Source organism: Sinohyriopsis cumingii, chromosome 10, assembly GCF_028554795.1.
Source record: "Sinohyriopsis cumingii isolate HCF-2022 chromosome 10, ASM2855479v2, whole genome shotgun sequence".
Lineage (NCBI taxonomy): Eukaryota > Metazoa > Mollusca > Bivalvia > Unionida > Unionidae > Sinohyriopsis > Sinohyriopsis cumingii.
The window spans coordinates 5,943,501-5,958,889 of record NC_142970.1 but is presented as its reverse complement, the minus strand read 5'-3'; the positions used below and the strand labels follow the sequence as shown (position 1 = coordinate 5,958,889).

Genomic DNA, 15,389 nt, shown 5'->3' with positions numbered 1-15,389 from the left:
GTGCTTGACATTCTTCATCCGTTGTCTCTTACAAGGAATCCCACAAACCGGTGATGAATCAATCAACTTTTTGTGGTGGCGCTTCAGATTTCAAACCCTTAAATTGCACTGTGCATGTGTAAGCGGTGATTCTAAACTTTCAGGATGTTAGATTTTCGTCTTTCGCACATTTCGGGAGCAACCGAACACCTTTCTTTGGGTCTGATATATCTTGGTCTTGAGACAGATGTGGAGCGTGATGATTCATTTTATGATACCTTCTAAATCGTTCACATGGATTTGGTTTAACATTTCATCTCGTGTGTGAGATGATACGGTACGTCGTCGCCTCTTACTATCTTCTAGTTTCTCACTGGAATACTATGATCCTTTCATCGTTATTGCAAAATGTCATTTGACTCTGTTCTACACACAGCGGGTCCCCGTATACAGAGCAAGTGTTTTACCCTATGAGTACCCTCAAAGAGTCATGCTGGAAGAGTCAACACAACTTTACGGTCATAGCTTTGAGGAGCGTCATACGAAAGTATTTTTCAGAGAAGACCACAAACTCCTCCTATTGAGATAAAATACAAATTACTTGATATATCTGTCAGTAGAAACGATAATGGGCTTAAGGATCCACGCAACGTCAAAACAAAGAAACGACAGCATAAAAGAGAGACAAAGATCAAGATACTTTTTCGCTGTCTGGAGAAAGGACATTTGTATTCATAGTACTGTAAGAAAAGAGAGAAAAAACAAAAGAAACAAGACGAGGAAGTAGAGGAGAGGTCTTGAAAAGATGAAGTACACATTCCGGTCACAAATTCCAAGAAATCCAGACTACGAGAAGAAACAGCAGAAGAATCCATGCCAGTGAAGAAATTCGAAAGGAGAGATAAACAGTGAAATTCGAAGACAATGTACTTTAACGATATATTGTGAAATTTTCATTGCGATTTCATAAAAGAAAATATACCTAAACAACACTTCAGTGCCTCTTTGTTCTGTTTGTTTTTGCTTTGGTTAAAGACACACGCACTCACATAGGCACACCAATAAATGACGGAGTAAAGGAATTTGGAAAATGTGATGGATAGTACGTTTGTTGAATTACATAACGTTTTTCTCAAACCTTTCCCCTTTAGTCTGATAGATGGTATGAGGAGACTACACAAAGTTCTAGTGTGTGTGTGTGTGTGTGTGTGTGGACACTACAAAAAGCGTTTTGGATTGTGTGTATTAGGTGTTGTATGGTAAAAAGCTGTTCCTGTATTAATTTAGAGTAAACTCGGAAGTGCTTGGACAGAAATCATGAAGCAGGTGCTGGATTATGTATGTGGTGTGCTAGCTTGTAATCAAAAACTGGGTGCTGAAATAAATGTGGTGTGGTTGGATAGTCATCATATTGGGTGTATTGTGGCGTGTCTGTGTGTGTGAGAGAGAGTGTGTGTTTTGGGTGATAGATGGTAGAGACGATTTGATGGATAGTGTGTGAGATTTTACACAATACCCCTTTCTTCTGATATTTGGTATGGGATTATAGGCACATGACAATGCGTTTTTGGATTGTGTGTATGGGGTATTGGATAGTATTGGTGTGTTTGGATGGTATATTTCCTTCATTTACACAATACCTCTATCTTCTTAGAGTCTTTTGGATTGTGTGTATGGGGTATTGGATAGTATAGGTGTGTTGGGATGGTATATTTCCTTCATTTACACAATACCTCTATCTTCTTATAGTCTTTTGGATTGTGTGTATGGGGTATTGGATAGTATATGTGTGTTTGGATAGCATATTTCCTTCATTCACACAATACCTCTGTATTCTTATAGTCGGTGTAGGATTTAGGTACTACACAAGAATATTCAAAAGCAGGTGCTGGATTGTGTTTTGAATGATGGTGTTGAATTGTTAATCTGGTGCACTTGGATACTCATCAAAAATTGGGTGTTGCATGTATATATAGTGTGCTGAATTAGAAATGTAGTTTTATATTTTTGTCTCCACCTTATTTTAATTTTTTTCGGAAAATGTTTCAGTTACCACTAAAATCCGATATGAATACTACATCTAGTCTTCGGAATTTGCTTGTATACATTTTGTCTGATTATTTTAAGTCTCCGCTAAAGTCCGGAACAATTTCGGAATTTTGTTCTACGCTTTGTCTTGGCCATTTCTGAGAAGCCAAAATTCCTTATAGTCAAAAGTTTCCATTAAAGTCCGCCAAATTTTTGGAATTTTAGTGTATCTTTTTTAGTCACTGCGATTTGAATGTACTCTTCCGGAGTTTTCCCAGTCTCCACCAGAGTCCGAGACATGTTGGTAATTTTAATGCTTTGTTTAGTTTCCGCCAATGTTTTTTAAAAATGTTATGGGTAGTTTTAAACGTCCGCTATAGATTTGGAATATTCATTCTAATTTTAGTCTTGGCCGATTTTGAAAGAAAGAACAATTCTGAATAAGTTTTAGTCTCCATTAACGTGCGGTACAATTTCGGAATTTTAGTTCTACTTTAAGTCCCTTTAAACATCAATAGTCTAGATTTGCTCAGTGTCCGCACGAGTCTGGAACATATTCGTAGTTTGAGTACTACTTTTAGCCTAAGCGGATTTCATCCAATGTAACGGGATATTCTTCAGTCTCCGTCGAATTCTGTGACAATTTTGTAATATTAGTACTATTGTTTTTGCTTCCATTTCAGTCTTGGCTTTTCCTTGACTATAGCTATTTATACATCATTACAAAGATGCTGTAAATAGCTATGTTTTGTCTCTGTCTTGTGTGGATATGTTTCTTTGTATGTCTATGTTGTAAAAATATAAACCTAACAAACATTGTGTTGTCTCTATGTTGTGTGTGTATGTGTGTCTGTCCTATTCACATCGTATTTCCCGTAATAAGCGCTTATGACCCCAAGTGCCCGTTTTAACCCTAAAAACACTTTTGACCTTTAAGTGTCCGTTTTGACCCTAACAAAGCTTTTGACCCCTAAGTGTCATATTTGAACTTAAACTTCTTATTTGACTCTTAACTGTCACTCCCATATTATACATAAGGGCCAGTTTACATAGAATTTCCCGTATAAAACACAAGTGACATTTCTGACCCTCATTCGTCACATATTCGTCAATGGCCTTGTTGGCAATGCAGCAGCTGGCTCACTACGGACCAGCTCAAACAATGTGGACACTTTCTCGAACACATTACATAATAAGGAATACCAAGTTAATTGGACAATAATGAGCGAACATGACCGTGCTTGGACCAGCCACTTACTGAACTTTCCAGATAATGTGTTTTCTCATAATGTCATAATCTTGATCATCCTTCTAAGATAAGCATCGCTTATCAAATAGTTATTCTTTTTTCCTCGCAAATTCAGCGTGGGTTTGTTTTCTTCACGACAATTCCTTAATCTTTGTCGATATGCCTCAGGTACATACCCTAACACATAATGATACATTTCTTAGCCGCATCATAATCAGCACTTTGTTGTATCTACAGTGAAGTGTAGACTTAATGAGCTTTGCCTATAAGTACACTTTGTAATAATAAAGTCCAAGGCTCTCTCGGCCATTCGAAGTTTTCAGGAAGTTTCTCAAATCGAGGAAAGTATTTATCAACTTCTTTTTCTTGAAAAGGTGGTACTAACCTAATATTTTTGGTGACATCAAAACCTAACTTGTGTGTAGGAAGGGGATCAACTTCCGCCTGCCAATTTTAAAACAGTTTAACCTATATTACAACTCTCTCTCTCTCTCTCTCTCGCTCGCTCGCTCGCTCGCTCTTTCTCTCTCTCTCTCTCTCTCTCTCTCGCTCGCTCGCTCGCTCGCTCGCTCTTTCTCTCTCTCTCTCTCTCTCTCTCTCTCCATTTGTATTTCCGTCACTTCTCTATCCCTGTCTCTATTTCTCTCTCTCTCTCTCTCTCTCTGCATTTGTTTCCTTCTCTTCTTTCCCTCAATGCCTCTCAATTTCCTCTTTCTCAATTTGTTTTTATCTCTCTTCTCATCTCTCTATATCTCCCTTTACTGTCTCTAAAATTGTAATTCTCTGTGTGTGTGTGTGTGTGTGTGTGTGTTTGTGGGTGTGTGCTTGCATTTTCCTCTTCTTATCGTTTTCTGAATTTGCAATTCAATTATTTCTTCTGAAACTAAATCTTTGTTAATTCGAATTCCATCTGGTTTTTAACTGTAACTCCTTAAATTTCCTATCAAGACAGACTTATTAATCAAACCCAAAGCACCATCACCCAAAATTTCCTTTCTAACCAAATGCTGAACTACAATATTTATATTTCTTTCTTTGTTAAAAATAGTTTTGCTGTATTTTACTAAACCTGTTCGTTTCGCATCTTTCTGTTACTTAATTTAAAACCATTGTGTCGTAATAGAAATTGTGGGCCTATCCGGGATCTGAATTTCGAAACATCTTTACCAATATTAATGATCAGCTTCGCAGGTCACAACTGTGTATCACGTGTAGTGTAGGAGTGGAAGCTACGTGTCTTTCTTAATGGCACACCGAGTATCGAACCGGCGACCCTTGCATTACCAGTTCGATGCACATTTACCCTGAAAATATATTGAATGGTTCAGATTGTAAAGAGAGTTTTAAACGCATTGTTTCAATGCGAAAGGCCCGATCATCCAGGTACTTGTGCTTGATTCTGCTAGTATTAATGGATATTGTTATGCCTCCAAAGCGTTGACAACAGTTGTAGGACGCTAACAAACACTTACAAACCACCCATCCACGCAGCGGTACCCGATGAATTTTTCTACTCTGTGAAACCGCATCGGCTCATTATTGTGTCGAGGGAGTGCTTTGAGGGTATGCACTGGCATCCACTAATAAGTAGCTTTGTTGTACAGTGTACTAATATTCAAAGCATTGTAAATACCCATCGTAACATCATATTGCTGTTACATTTCTGTAGAAACATTAAAATACACCGCTCTCAAATCTATCTCAAGGACTCCCATCCATACATATATGTACACGCCCATCCATACATATATGTATACGACCAAGATCGAGATACTTCGTATTTGTAAGACCTTACTGCCCTTAGCGTATATCGTAATTTTGTTACTTAGTCAAGCATTTGATGGTCTCTTCCGTTAAGACTATGCAGATAAGAGTGGATTTTACAAAGAATTGGGCAGTACCAGTTCACTGCTCCCTGGCTGGCTATCTTGGGCTTAGAGTCATTCCACGATGAAGTGTATAATTGTCTTGGTTACCCTATTTGGGATGTCGTTTCAGGTAAGACGCTATGCTTCGGCATTTATCGTTTTGCGAAATATGACTTTCAGCAATACTATGATCCGTGGATATGCTTCTTGTGCGTGTAAGTGCGTGCGAGCGTGCGTGTTGCGTGTGTCCGTGTGTGATGGGAGAGGGCGTTAGTAGTCGAAGAATAAAGAACTATGACATACTTATAATCCTTTTAGACTATTCATTTACGGGAGTCTGTTCTTTTGATGTGTGAAATAATATTCGTTTATTTTGTGGTTTATCAGGTTTTATAGCATGTACGAATGTCTTCCAAAGTTACTTTTGGTATAATGTGACATTTAGTGACATTTAATAACAGTCAGAAATTAATTCTGTTTCAAGATTTCCATTTTAGGGAGAATTTTGTTTCTCCAATCAATTTGAAAAGGGGTAAATTTAAACAAGTTTTCTGGATTCGTAAGACTTGTTATTAATATTTCTGAAGCACGCGATCAGTCCGTGTTTACTGGTGGGGTTAGGGGTGGGGTTGGGGATAACTGCAAGCCATGGTGATTAAACTCTCGATTACCACCCGCAACTCAGTTACACGGAAAATCATGCCCTATTACGTAACGTGAAAGTGTACCATACTTTAGTTATGCGCAATCGTTACTATAACCTAATCACTGAGTATCAAGATGGAATCGTACAGGAATTCATCTTTATGTGACCTTTTCATCGGGTGTCATGGTAGAATCGGATGGGACCACATTTTAATTTTACCTGATCACTAGGACTGGAGATTGAATCGGATGGGAACACATACCGCTGTGCCCGAATGACTGGATATCGCCAGAGAATCTGATGAAAATCCATGGTATTATGAGCAAATCACTGGACCTCGAGAGGGAATCTGATGTGAATGCATGTTAATATAACCTAATCACTAAGCATGTTACTATGACCTACTCACCAGGTGTCACGATGAAATCGGATGGGAATGTATGTTACTATGACCGAATTACGAATCACTACGTGTCGCGAAATAATCGGATGAGAATGTATGTTGCAATGACCTAATCACTAGGTGTCGCGATGGAATCGGATGGAAATGCATGTTACTATGACCTAACGACTAGGTATGGAGATAGAATTTGATGGGAATGCATGTTACTATAACCTAATGGCTGGGTATGGAGATGGATTGATATTGCAATACCTACTAACGAAAAAAATATCAGTTTATTGCAAATCTCTAGTTATGCAATGAACTCAAAATTCAACAGTTAGAGCCACAATCAGTCTCTTCTCACAAACGTAATAAAGAATATTGGCATACACTGTAAAATCCTGTTTTAGCGGACACCTCCATAAAGACAATATCCACTAATAACGTTCGTCATACATTACACCCATTTTCTCAAATAATATAATTTCCCCCCGTAGATGACTACCACACCCCACCACACTACTGGGTCTAACCACCATCCTACAACCCACGATGTTCATGCGGTGAGTGATCAATGGGTTGATCTACACATCTTTCTCTCTCTCTCTCCCTCGCTCTTATGCATTTATACCTTAATCGATGAAGTATTGAAATAGGGATTCATCCCCATTTTAAGTATAACAATTGATGATAATGTACTGTGCGTAAGTATTAATTTATTTTGAACAAATTTAGTTTGCATGTATACAAACGATAATAAGTTTTTAAAAATGTATAAAAAAATTCTTTGGCCCCAACATTTTAATTTGAAAGCAAACTTCTCAATACCAAATTATTTGGCAATAAGTAATTCTAACTTGTGATTGTTGGTGCATGAACAATTAGAGTGTACGAAACCTTACAGACAATAAGTCTACTACTGTGACCTATTCAGTGGGTGTCATGATCAAATCGGAAATGAATCCATATTACTGTAACCTAATCAATTGGTATCAAGATGGAATCGCATAAAAATGCATGTAACTGTGATCTAATCACTAAGTATCGATATGGAATCGGATAAGAACACAGGTAACTATGACCTAATCGTTGGCTATGAAAATGGAATCGGATGAGAATGCAGGATATTATCACTTAATCACTGGCTAACGAGATGGAATCGGATGGCCTAATCAGTATGTATCGAGATGGAATCGGATGAAAAGTAACGAAACGGTGATCTAATCACTAAATATCGAGATGGAATCGGATAAGAACTCATGTAACTATGGCCTAATCACTGTGTATTGAGTTTGAATCACATGGAAATATTCCTAACTATGACTAATCACAAGGTATTGTGATGGAATCAGGTAGGCATATATGTAACTGTGACCTAGTTGCTGGGTATCGAAATGCATGTAACCATGACCTAACTGAGATGGAATTGGATGAGAATATATATTGCTAGTATCTAATCAATGGAATCGGATGAAAATTCATAAAACTATGATCTAATCAATGGGTATCGAGATAGAATGGGACTAAAATATGTGTCACTGTGACCTAATGACTTAGATATTGAGAAGGATTCGGAGGGGAATGCATAAAAATGAAAACATTCTCAGTTTATTGCAAATATCTAGTCATGCGATCAACTCAAAATTAAACAATCAGTGGGAATCAAGACGAAATCGAATGAGAATACGTGTAACTATGATCTCATTACCACGTATCGATATGGAATCAGATGGGAATACATGTTAATATGACTTGATCACTAGGTATCGAAATGGAATCGAATGGGAATACATGTTAATATGACGTAATCGCTAGGTATAGAAATGGAATCGAATGGGAATACATGTTAATATAACTGGATCACTAGGTATCGAAATGGAATCGGATGGGAATACATGTTAATATGACTTGATCACTAGGTATCGAAATGGAATCGGATGGGAATACATGTTAATATGACTTGATCATTAGGTATCGAAATGGAATCGGATGGGAATACATGTTAATATGACTTGATCATTAGGTATCGAAATGGAATCGGATGGGAATACATGTTAATACGACGTGATCACTAGGTATCGAAATGGAATTGGAAGAACACATGTAACAATGACTTTAATCTTTGGGCAATCGAGATGGAACCAGATCGATATATAAGTAGCAATGATATAATCACTGTGCATTGAGATGGAATCGGATCGGAATTCAGGTAGATAGAACCTAATAAATATGTACCCACGTAGAATCAGATTAGATTACGTGTTAACATTATCTAATCACTAGGCATTGCTTTGGAATCGGATGAAACTTCACATAGTTATGATCTAAGCACTAGATGTCGCTTTGGAATTGATGATAATTCATGTAATTATGATCTAATCACTGTGTATCGAGATGGAAGAGGATGCAAATACTTCTTATTGCGACCTAACGACTGGGTATGGAGATGGAATCTGATGGAAATATATATATAGTAATGAAAATAATCTCAGTTAATTGTAAATATCTAGTTACCAGTTCAACTCAAAATTGAACAACTAAGCCTAAATGAGTCTTTTTTCACAATAGTAATACGGTAAGAATAGTGGTATCGTGCATTCCCTGTCAAACCTGTCTTAACGTACAACTCCATCAAGAGAATATCAGCCAATAAAACACAAAATGCAATTACCTCTTTATGTCATTTTCCACCGTAGATGAGTACAACACCCCACCACACGACTGGATCCCACCACCATCATACAACCCATGAGCCGAGTGAGCAAGTCAGACTTACATTCACATACGATTCCCATACGGTGAGTGCTCTCTCTCTCTCTCTCTCTCTCTCTCTCTCTCATTTACATTGAAAGCTTAATCGAGTCGTACTATTAGCATTTTAAGTATAACATATCATGCTACTTTATTATATACCTAAGTGTAAAACATAAAGACTTATTGGCGAAATAATTTGCATACTGTAGCCATTCCTATATTTTCACACGTGAAAATTTAAGATGTCCCATCATGCCATGCGAAACTTGATTGTATGTGCCTACAAACGTTGTGCCTGCAACAATAAAAATGGGTACCTTGTGAGCTAGAACAAATAAATAGAAACTTCTTTACATGCAACTTTCTTACATTTCAGAAATTAATTTTTGATAAAAAGAAAATATTGGATCAGATACCTTTCGCGTCGCTCTAAAGTTATGTCACCTTACTTCCATGTCCGCAACGGCATAAACCTGCTGTAATGCAATGATAAATCGAACGTGCGTTCTTTTCAGACAGAGTCAAATAGTTTACAAAATAAAAACAAAGTAAATTATTGTTACAATTCTACTGGTTTCTTAAATCGCGTATATATAGATGATCAGGATATGAAAGGGGTGGGTGGGTGAATTTACTAAAAGGGGATGGGGGGTGAGCGTGTTGTGCCGAAGAGTGATTTTCATCTTCTAAACTTCGATTCTGGAGAGAGTCTGATATATGATAAAATGAAAATTTTGTTTTTCCCCACGTTAATTTTAGATACATTGTATATTGTATTACCAAAAACTACATATGTTAACTCTTCACTTCGCCGCTCGTTAAAATATCGTATGTTGGTACCACATGATGAAATATATCCGATATTATTATGGCCTAATCACTGGGTGTAATGATCGAATCAGAAAGGAATCCATCTTACTGTGACATAATTAATGGGTGTCTTGAGCGAACCGTAAATGAATCCATCTTAGTGTGACTTCATTACTGGGTGTCATGATCGAATCGTAAAGGAATCCATCTTACTGTGACCTAATTACTGGGCGTCATGGTCGAATCGGAAAAGAATCCATCGTACTGTGACCTAATTACTGGGTGTCATGATCGAATCGGAAAGGAATCCATCTTACTATTACCTAATCACTGGGTGTCATGATCGAATCGGAAATTAATCCGAATACATATAGAACATAATTTAGTTTTTGTATTAGCTGTTTACAGTGAATAAAATATAATTCTTTTAGGTCAATCAGAAATGAACTCATTTTTAGACAAGGTCAAGTCCATAAAATGTTACATTGCAATAGTATATAATGGAATAAAATAAAATAAAACTAACAAACAAAGCAAATTAAATATGCATAACAATATTAACTAGTACGAACTCTAAGTATTCACTGAAAATAATATGTAAAATGTGTGCAGTCATGTCGATTTGAATTTATATGAGATATATAGTCACGGTTATGTATATGACGAACATTATTCCGGAACAATTGTCAGGTTTCTCTGTCATAAGATCACGCTTAATGTCTTATCTTTGCGATACTATCGGTCAGCTTACTGTGGAGGGTCGACACATGTTTGATGTTGATTTGGACATCCCGTGATAGCTTAACTAGGTCAGTGGACAAAGTACATGGTTCAAATAACATATGACTTTTCCTTGCATGTAACTGTCTATATATAGGTTGTACATTTAATGTGGATTCGACAATTTTAAGCGGGTGTGTTAAAGTTTGATAGTCGCATTTCTTCCGGATTCAGATTATGTATATGTCTCTATGTTTGAAATGACTTTATGTCTAAATTGAATAGCTAGATATACTAATAGTTCCCAGTTCTGCTGCAAGTATATGTCTTAAATTTATCATGTGTCAAAATTTTGCAGCTAGATTTACCAAGAGTTCCTGTCTTTACTGCTACTCTATGTCTACAACTTGTAATCAGATATATCAAGACTTTCCATCTCTGCTTCCAACCTGTGTCTAAAATCTGTAGTCAGATATGCCAACAGTTCCTGTCTCCGCTGATACTCTATGTCTAAACTTTAGGATTACAATGTATAGCTAGAGCTCCTGTCACTGCTGCTACCCTATGCCTACAAGTTGTAACCAGATATGTCAAGAGTTCTTGTCACTGCTGCTACCCTATGCCTACAGGTTGTAGCCAGATATGTCAAGAGTTCTTGTCACTGCTGCTACCCTGTGCCTACAAGTTGTAGCCAGATATGGCAAGAGTTCTTGTCACTGCTGCTACCCTGTGCCTACAGGTTGTAGCCAGATATGTCAAGAATTCTTGTCACTGCTGCTTATCTGTCTAAAATCCGTAGTCAGATACACCAAGAGCCCATGTCTCAGCTGCTACGCTATATCTGATATTTTTACCCTATGTCTAAAAGTTGCAACCAGATATGCCAGGAGTCGTTGTCTCTGTTACTACTCTATGCTATGTCTAATTTTAGTCAGATGCATCAAGAGTTCCTCTCTTGTGGCTGCTACTGTATGCCTAAAATTTGCGACCAGATATACCAAGAGTTCCTGTATCAATTACTACTCAATGTCTAATATTTCCAATAAGAGTTCCTTTCTCGTCTGCCACTCTATAGCTGTGCCAAGAGTTCCTGCAACTCTATGTCTAAAATGTGTAGCAAGATTTAGGAAGAGTTTCAGTCTCGGCTGCCACTCTATGTCTAAATGTTGTGGCCAGGTATGCAAAGATTTCCTGCCTTGTCTGCTAAAGGAATAACTTACAATTAAAAAAAAACGCCGTTCGCTTACGAGACATCGCATTCCACGAAACATCTGTCTCAAATATTGACCAGGTAAGTTTCAGAATATTTGTCCCAAAAAATCAAGGAATCCAAGGCTTGTTATTTAAATCCAGCTTTATCTAAATAGTGACTCATAAACAAACTGACAAATAAAAGTTTGCCATTTCTTTACAGTGAATTCAAATACTGTTTCAGATTTCCAAATTGACAAATAAAAGTTTATCATTTCTGTACAGTGAATTCAAATACTATTTCAGATATCACTTACTAATCCTTGTCCGAACATTCGAATACTAACCTCTCTCTCTCTCTCTCTCTCTCTCTCTCTCTCTCTCTCTATATATATATATATATATATATATATATATATGTTGTTTATGTTGCAGCAACAAATGGTGATCCATCAAGGCCACAACTGTTACGTCTTCGCCTTAAGTGCACAAGATAAGATAGACGTCCACACAGACACCGGAATGGCTCAATTAGAGGCAAGTAATACGTTTAAACAAGACAACAGCCAGGGTGGTATGGTTTGATTACCAAGCTTTGTGTTATCTGCATGGTGGAAGCAATTGCGACTACGGAATTGAGCTACATGTAAAGCTTTTAAAATAGGTCGCGGTGATCACACTGTCCTCATTATGTTGGAGAAAATGTGTTATTCCTACTGATACATCTACTCCTTTGCACACATTTGGTGATATATCTTGGAATCATGCTAGTGAATTGCACTCGATCCAACGGCAAGTTAATGTAACTAATCAATGATAATGCTGATGCAGCTAATTTATGCTAATGCAACTAATTAAAGTAATGTGTGATTTTTTAACATATTTGTTTTCCAAAGTTAACCTGCTAATGGACTTTGAGATTTACCATGTACCGGACGACGTAGTTAAATGCTTTTCTATTTATATGCTTGTTAAATCCTCCAATTTAGTAGATAGTTCGTGGCCCCAATAAGATCAATTTAGTTCAAGCGTAGCATCGGCTGCATTGGTTAAATGTAAAATTACAAGTTTTGACGACATTCACAACGTGAACATGTAGCAAAAGACAAGGGTGAACTTAATGTATATTTTCAGTTAATGAAACCCAAAACGTTAAATGTCTAGAAGACGAAATCTATGAGTTAATCTGCCTTTATTATCTCTGATCATTTCTAACAGACAAAAAGTGCGATTGCACGCGAACTTAAACCTAATAAAGCATGAAAAGAAGGCACTTGTTTAAAAATATATTTTTTCAAGAGGGTTTTCCTGACTTTGAAGAAATAACATCAAAAGAATTAAATTTAAAAAAAATTAGGTATTCGAATATGATTCATACGCAAAGGTTCCTTTCGCACCAAAATGTCAAATACTTTTGCAATTTTGCATGACATTGAATATACCACGCTTTAAGCTGTGTTCTGAATAGAATTAGTGGTTAGCGTGCAGGGATGGTGTGTCATGGGTATCACGTTCGAAACCTCCATTAATCTATAAATATAGTTCTAAGCGTTATAACGCGACCAGACCTGCAAAGACATTTGTCAGCGAAGAATCTTCATCAACCCCTCTTGCAAGACTGAGCACAATCGCCACTTGTCAATCATGTTGATCAATTAACCTATCAGCGAGCGTAAATTATATACACCACCAGTCATCGCTTACGTCCTCCATTTTCCTCTGACAAGCTGCTTAACTACAATTACAATTAGAAATAAATGTGCTGTGCTACAAAACAAAAAAACATTAGTGTTCGCATGTATGTATGCGGCTTTTGTTGCTTGGATATACCGTAACTTTAGCACACACGTTCTATTTCCTGGTGCGGATTCGATTAAATGAGCAGGAAAATTGCTCAAGTTTTCCGTGCATTGTATTTATTCAAGCGTTATTCCGAAACGGATATAGCATATAGTTCAGGCGAGTCGTTAGTAGCCTGTCAATCCGCCTGAGTTGATTACAGGTCAGAACTTGGGCCGATCAATATATTACTCCTAAATAAAAATTTAAATAATATGTTTTAAAATGTGCGTAGAGACGATGAATGCCACAGAACAGTACCCAAGAAACTGACCCAGTGACAAAAGGTAACCTGTCGGACGGAGGCAGTGTCGGACTGGTCCGTGTGATAATCAGCCCCAGAGCAAAGAGGCCGCAATTTTTAAGTCATAATTACAAGGGAGGCTCACTTGAATGGTGGGTCGCCTAGTCTTAGGACAAATTCAACTGTTTGGTCCTGGCCAGCACTGGAAGGATGGAATTACATGGGTAACTCGTCAGACTTTAAATTCAGGGGTCGTGGGCTTGATACTCACATAGGCAAGCCTAGGTCGGTGCCTTTTATGTCCTTAGAAAAGGTATGGCATGGCCAATAATCTGTTCATAGTACCCAATGAACATTTTTGAAAGTGTATAAAGACAACTATTATATATATATATATATATATATATATATATATATATATATATATATATATATATATATATATATATATATATATATATATATATATATATATAATTTTTATTACAGGCCAAGCTTTTACCAATGGTTTTTGCCGGCAACATGACACATGTAGATCATCACACAGCGGACATACATGTCAAGCGTCTCTGTGGCTCCAACCATATTTATATAGTGGCAAAATAGTCCTGTTACAATAAATGTTTCAGCCTATTTCAAACACTCTCTCTCTCTCTCTCTCTCTCTCGCACACACACACACACACACACACACACACACATTTCCTACATATATCTGAGAACATATGTAGATATGAGCTCCAATCATTGTTACTTGTAATGTGTTATTGAAACACTTCATCTCTAGAACATATGAACGAAGCTATAAGGACTGTGTTCAAATTATACAAATGCCTTGAAAACCTCTTCTGTCATTCCCATATGCTAAATTTCCTGACCCGAGTCAAAAACGTATAATGGTCTAACACTCGAACGGAAGAACGGACAGGGATATACATAATATTTCGAAAAAAGGCAGACATATTTATACTCGAGGAACTAACAACGTAATACCATTTATAATAAAATATTTTCTTCTAGGAATTGAGGTCGAATTGGTCTTTTGAAAGTTGCCAACAAAATTCTTATCAGCGAATATAAATATCTAATTACCATGGCAACTGTTCATATTATTGTATAATAATACATAATAGATATATTGCCCTTATTTCTGTTTATTTAAAGTCATTTTATATTTATCATAGAGGATAAACGTGTTACTCCTGTAGCTGATTCCAGCTTCGTTTACTCGAAGTTTAAGTTACAAAATAATGCATAATAACAAGAATTCCATATCTATTTAGATCAAATTTGCGAAAATGTGTCAAAACGCATTATCTTTTATTTTAGATTGATGGAAATTTCGTTTAGTATCAACAATATTGTTCTATATGATTGTAATTTTTTACTGAAAATTCGTGCTAAAGTTGTGAAGAACCAAAATAAAACAAGACTTGCAGCGATCTTTTTATAAAAGAAAATGGGGGGGGGGGGGCTTTATGGAAGCAAATCATATAGAGTAGACGTCTTCAAAAAGACAAGTTTTTTTCTCCAACTATTTTGGTCACGAATGATATAAAGCGTTACTTCAGCTGAAAAGACCTAGTCTTTTGGGGGATATTGTTTTTGTTTTCCTTTATTTATTCTTGTCAAACCCATATTTATTTGGGGACGGAACAGTATGAGTTCAACAGAAAT

General features: G+C 36.8%; 1 protein-coding gene across 2 annotated transcripts; it reads left to right on the top strand.

Annotated features, from left to right (window-relative positions):
- The first annotated feature begins 5,129 nt into the window (after positions 1-5,129).
- On the top strand, positions 5,130-14,628 carry LOC149789525 (uncharacterized). Of its 2 annotated transcripts, XM_089973294.1 has the most exons (5): positions 5,130-5,254; positions 6,653-6,718; positions 8,852-8,953; positions 12,066-12,167; positions 14,203-14,628. In XM_089973294.1, the coding sequence occupies exons 1-5, from the start codon at positions 5,207-5,209 to the stop codon at positions 14,317-14,319; spliced, it is 435 nt and encodes a 144-aa protein (XP_089829420.1). In that variant the 5' UTR covers positions 5,130-5,206; the 3' UTR covers positions 14,320-14,628. The 2 variants fall into 2 exon arrangements, 1 of the variants encoding a protein (XP_089829420.1); XR_016423950.1 differs by lacking the exon at positions 6,653-6,718 and having other exon boundaries at positions 5,132-5,254; positions 14,203-14,616.
- The last annotated feature ends 761 nt before the right edge of the window (positions 14,629-15,389 follow it).

Bases quoted from the DNA above. Each gene is read 5' to 3' on its own strand.
- LOC149789525 (XM_089973294.1), top strand. From the start codon at position 5,207: ATGAAGTGTATAATTGTCTTGGTTACCCTATTTGGGATGTCGTTTCAG. The intron at 5,255-6,652 runs GTAAGACGCTAT...TTCCCCCCGTAG, and splicing joins TATTTGGGATGTCGTTTCAG to ATGACTACCACACCCCACCA. The intron at 8,954-12,065 runs GTGAGTGCTCTC...TTTATGTTGCAG, and splicing joins TCACATACGATTCCCATACG to CAACAAATGGTGATCCATCA.